The following is a 5,442-nucleotide window of genomic DNA, read 5'->3' on the forward strand; positions in this document are numbered from 1 at the left end:
CCTCTAACAACAACTATAAAAGATGTCCTTAACAATCATAGGAAGAAACATCATTGTGAAGAGGCCCATAGGCTACCTTCCATAGGAAGTAGCCCACCTTGCCAAGAGGCATCCCCTTTCTCGACTTTTTCCTCGTCTGACTTCCAATCAGAATTATGAAGAAGAAAAAATGCAATGGAACACCTAAGTATGTAAAGGAAAAAGCACCAATAGCACATATAAAAATATGTGCATAATCATGGTGTCTCTCTAAAGCCTCACCAAAACAACAGATTTTACTTTTAAAGAAATTAATCTTCAACCCAGTTAAGTGTTCAAAGACACAAGGAATAACTTTGAGGTTTCTAGCCCCCTCTTAAGTCATCTTGAAAACAAAAAAAAAGTATCATCTCCATATTGCAAAAATAGTTAAACCCCTAACAGAAAGATTAGACAGTCCACCTTTAATAAACCCTTGTTCTTGCGCCCTTTGCACTAGGGCCGCGAGTACATCAACATTCAAGTTAAACAACAAAGGGGAAAATGATCCCCTTGCCACAAACCCTTCTTAGTGGCAAAATACGGACCAATCACATCGTTAATAGTGATGGCAACTTTACCATTACATACCACATATTTTGTCCAGTAAGTAAAACAATAGGTAAATTCGTTTTTAAAACCTCTAACATAAAGTCTCAATTAATTTGATCGTGCGCTTTTTCGAAGACTACTTTAAAGAAGACGGCTGCAGAAGTCACTTCCATGTAAGGAGCGAATAGTTTCATGCAACACAAGAACACTATCAAGAATAAAGCGACATTTAATGAATGCATTCTGGACTTTAGAAACAAGTTTATCAACAATTTTCATAGCTCTACTGTTAAGAACTTTAGTAAAAAATCTTAAACGACACATTTAACATAGAAATGGGGCGATACGTTTGGATTTTATCAGTCCCCTCGCCTTTAGCTCAAGGTTGTCAGAATCGCGATTCTGTTATATGATTCTACGACTTTACGATCCAAACTAACCCCTATAATTCTATGATTTTAGTTCATAGATCTACGTTTTTACTATCCTGATAGTGAAGATTCTATGATTTGCGATCCTACCATCGGAGCTCCGATCTGATTCAAAATCACGATTCTGACAACCTTGTTTAGCTAACAAAGTAACCACCTTCGTCGCAAAAAAACAAACAAACAAAGTAACCACCTCATAACCAAGCCTAGAGATATCTATTTTGCCATCATAAAAGTCATGAAAAAGCTTAAGAAGACCGTTGCAAATATATAAGATGCCAAAACGATTGCAAATAAGTGACCACCTCTATCATGTTTCATACAGAAAAGAGCATCTTTAACTTCTTCAGTGGTAAACTTGTCAATCAGTCTAACTTTATCCATATCAGACAAAACATCGTTGAGGGGAATACTCAAAGACACAAGAAGCATACTCAAAGAAATAGGGGCCTTGTTTGTGTGAGTTGTTCAGTGTATGTCTGCCCAAAAATTAATCCGAGTTCGTTCTCAGTGTCAGTCTTTGTCCGTGTGGCGAGTCGCCCCAAACTGATCCTCTGTAGCTGCTAGTGTAGTCAAACATACACCGACGGTCTTGGTCACGCGCTGAAGTTTTCTACTCTACACTGTAGTATACATTCTTCGGTCCGGCCATTCGATTCCCAGTCCGTGCAGTACAGTTGCTCCAATGGCGACCAGGCCGACCCGGGGCCGCCGTAGTGGCAATCTGGCACTCCGGCGCCGGATCGGGCACGACCGTCAAGTGTCCCCCGATAATAATGGCCAGGCCGGGGCGGGCAGCCCGGGCGCACCTAGGATGTGCAGGTGGGCGCGCGCGTGTGGACAGGAGACCCGGCGGGTCGGGGTCAGGGTCGTCGCGGCCATCCATCCGTCCCACCCCCCGCCTTGCCGCCACGCCCACCCGATCGACCCGAGATCCGGCACGATCGCCCGCGACGACAGCGACAGGACGGACGAAACCCCTGCGATTATGATGCATCCACCGGTTCAGTTCTCTCTCCGTTGCGCGCCGGTGCGTCACGCAGTCCCGGCGCCACCGACCGATGAGCATCCACCCGGCCCGGAGCCGGAGGGAGGCTGCTTCGTGGCAGCTTCCTGCCTGCTGCCCTGCCCTGACGTCGCCCCCGCGCCCCTTTGAAAAACCAAGAGGGCAAGGCAACGCGACGGGGCGATGGGGCGCCGCGACGTCGACGTGCCCCGCGCTGCCTATATAAACCCGCCGGGCCGCATCTCTTGCCGCCCAGATCACACACCACCACCACACTTCCTCCTCTGCTCTCGCGCATCGGGTTCATCGCCCGAGAGACAGAGCACGCACGCGCACGCCGCCGCTCCACCTCCTCAACCAACAAATTTTATCACGTCCCCGACGAAGCCCTCCGTCGCCCGTCTGTTTGGTCGCCGGCGCTATGAAGGTGACTGCGGTCGGTCCTGTTGGGGATTTCGGGGGATTTCTTTACGTTGCAGATTTCAGCTGCGGCTCTTCATCTTGCTGCTCGGGGTTCTGATGGTTTTTCTTGTCTGACGGCCGAGTGCAGAAGGTTGTGCTGAAGCTGGACCTGCACGACGACAGGCAGAAGCAGAAGGCGCTCAAGGCCGTCTCCGCTCTCCACGGTGCTCCTCTTTCTCCCCTGCTTCCTCTTCCCCAATTCCGTCCTCCTATCTTGCTCTGCTTCGTTGTAATCATGGAGCTGGAGAGAGCTCGACACAAGTTTCTGCCGCTGATCCATGCTGGCGATGAAAACTCACTGCGTGTGCCGTGCGTGGCTCAGGCATCGACAACATGGGCGTAGACATGAAGGAGCAGAAGATGACGGTGGTCGGCAGCATGGACCCCGTCGACGTCGTCGCCAAGCTGCGCAAGGTCTTCCTCGGGGCGCACATCGTCTCCGTCGGCCCGGCCAAGGAGGAGAAGAAGGACGACAAGAAGGACGGCGCCGGCGGGGACAAGGACAAGAAAGACGGCGACAAGGACAAGAAGGACGGCGACAAGGACAAGAAGGACGGGAGCAAGCAGGTGGTGTACCCGCATCACTACTGGTACCCCCCGCCGCCGCCGCAGCAGCACCACCACCCGCACCCGTACTACTTCGTCCGCAGCGCCGAGGAGGACCCCAACTCCTGCGTCATCTGCTGATCGACTCCACTGCCCCGCGCCCGCCCTGTACATTTCTAGCTGGCCTGCCGGCGTGTGGCTCACCGGCGATCACCGGTCGCGAGCTGCTCCGGTGGTGGTTGGTGGTTGCTCCACTCGTCAGCCTACCTGCGACAGCGATCGCGATATAATATGATCCGTAGATGATGTTGTTTTGTCTTGTTTTTTCTCTTTGGGGGGATAAAGTAGACGCATCTGCTGAGTTTGTGATGCGCAGATGTGGAATCAAATAACAGTGAGGAAAGGGACTATAAATATATACTATATAGAAACTTTCTGCAACTGGATTCCGTTCCGAGTGAGTGGAGGCTCACCGAGTGCTCTCCAATGGTGATAGCAGGAGATAAAAACACCGTAACGAGTGAAATTTAGGCGGCTAAATTGGTGTCAGTGATGATCTGAAAGTAAATCTGAAGCTCTCCGACAGTTGTTTTCAGTCATTGGTGATCTCGATGGACGACTCTTCTATTCTATACAGGCAAAAGTACGTTCACAAGGATCGAATTCCCCATACAGAGCTCGCGTATTTCTATATTTTCTATGACTGAATTCGAGCTGAATTACGTGAAATCGATCACAGATTCTTGAGTCACCACTTGAATGTTTTGTTTTACATTAACGCTAACCACATTCGTTTTTTTAAGTGTGTTCTATTTGCTCATGTTGAACGAATCACAAGACGGTCCGACATCGGAGAGAGGCCAGTTCGAGCATATCGATGCCAAGTGCATCGTGAACGCCCACTACTACACGACGCCGCCATCTCTTTCCCATGATAATTTGATTTTTGATTCGAGGACGGATCTTTCCCACATCACCATCACCATATCAAGAGTCCATTTGTCAAGGTCACATGCGACACCAACTTCGTACATATAAAGGTGACTCATCTCCTTACTACTTGACCCTCCTACATGCATATATAGGTTTGATCTGAGCTTCACGGATGGTGTGGAGGAATAGAAGCACAAAGGAACGGCTATACCATCCACGGAGAAAGTGTGGAAGCGAAGACGAAGCTGCGGAGCTACAACCACCGGACATCCGGTCCCACTACCAGACGTCTAGTGTCTGATGAAGAGGATCAACGAGGAAGCAACCGAAGCCAAGACACTACAATGGTCGGACATCCACTGGACTACCGGATATCCGGTGCTTCCCGACGGACCAAACATCTAGTACCCACCGGAAATCCGGTATCACCTACCCAGAAGCAATCATACGGATTTCCGGTGCATACCGGACGTTCGGCGCCTCACGAGCCACCAGACATCCAATACGTACTGGACATCTGGTGCCTGCCTGTGTGTAGCTCGGGCACAATGCCCACATATCTCTCTCCCACCTACCATTTCCTGACATGGAGTATAAATAGACCCCCCCCCCTCCTCATTTATAGGATATCTAAGATTAGAACAAACACCATAGAGCTTAGCTCATGTACCTCCCCTCGTGGGATCTATCCTCTCATATGGAGATCAAGACCACTATAAGTGGAGAATCTTAAGGGTTGCAAGGCCTCTTAGGAGAAGAACCCTCGATGATTATCAAGACCTCCCCTTGTGGAGAAGAAAGACTTCCTAGAAGCATCCGGCCCTCCTTGTCCTAGGACTTTGGGAAGAACCCTATCTTATTCCATCTCTCTCTTTGAATGATTTGGATCATAGATCTATTATTTTATGTCACTGGTAGAAAAAGGACCATTTGTCCCGGTTTAAGAACTGGGACTAAAAGGTCGGTACTAATGCCCTTGGCCTTTAGTCTCGGTTCTTACACGAACCGGGACAGATGGGCCTCCACGTGGCCACTGCGGGCAGCCCAGGCAAGGGGGCCTTTGGTCCCGGTTGGTTACATAAACCGGGACCAAAAGGCATCCACGCGTCAGCAGCTAGCTGGAGCTGAGGTTTTTTTTTTGAAAGGGGCTGGTTTAGGAATTTTGGGGGTTATTTTAGGTTGTTATTAGCTAGCTAATAGAGAGAAGTGGCCTCTCTTGTATCTTCGTGCTTGGTTTACCAACGCTACTGCTATGTTCATTTCACCCGCTGATATATAATAACTCTTCATGCTTGCATCATACATCATCATATATAATAACAAGTCCTACTAATCATGCATCATCATACAACTTCTACTCGTTATTAATAACAAGTCATACGATCATCATCCTCATAGTCATCGAACCCAACCCTACTTAATTGTTCTTAGCACATGATCATCAGTATCAGGTAGGACCTAAACACCCTTAAGGTAAAATAGCATAAAACAATA

General features: G+C 48.7%; 1 protein-coding gene across 2 annotated transcripts; it reads left to right on the forward strand.

The window, feature by feature from the left end:
* Positions 1 to 2,264: 2,264 nt before the first annotated feature.
* On the forward strand, positions 2,265 to 3,431 carry LOC119368769 (heavy metal-associated isoprenylated plant protein 39-like). Of its 2 annotated transcripts, none has more exons than XM_037633928.1 (3): positions 2,265 to 2,443; positions 2,558 to 2,633; positions 2,792 to 3,431. In XM_037633928.1, exons 1-3 carry the CDS (start codon positions 2,429 to 2,431, stop codon positions 3,154 to 3,156), a joined length of 456 nt encoding a protein of 151 aa, XP_037489825.1. In that variant the 5' UTR covers positions 2,265 to 2,428; the 3' UTR covers positions 3,157 to 3,431. The 2 variants fall into 2 exon arrangements, with proteins under 2 accessions (XP_037489825.1, XP_037489826.1); XM_037633929.1 differs by having other exon boundaries at positions 2,265 to 2,434.
* Positions 3,432 to 5,442: the final 2,011 nt, after the last annotated feature.

This window comes from Triticum dicoccoides, chromosome 2B (genome assembly GCF_002162155.2).
Source record: "Triticum dicoccoides isolate Atlit2015 ecotype Zavitan chromosome 2B, WEW_v2.0, whole genome shotgun sequence".
Taxonomy (NCBI): domain Eukaryota; kingdom Viridiplantae; phylum Streptophyta; class Magnoliopsida; order Poales; family Poaceae; genus Triticum; species Triticum dicoccoides.

Excerpts from the sequence above, each read along its gene's own strand:
- LOC119368769 (XM_037633928.1), top strand. Across the intron at positions 2,634-2,791 it reads GGCCGTCTCCGCTCTCCACG|GCATCGACAACATGGGCGTA; the intron begins GTGCTCCTCTTT and ends TGCGTGGCTCAG.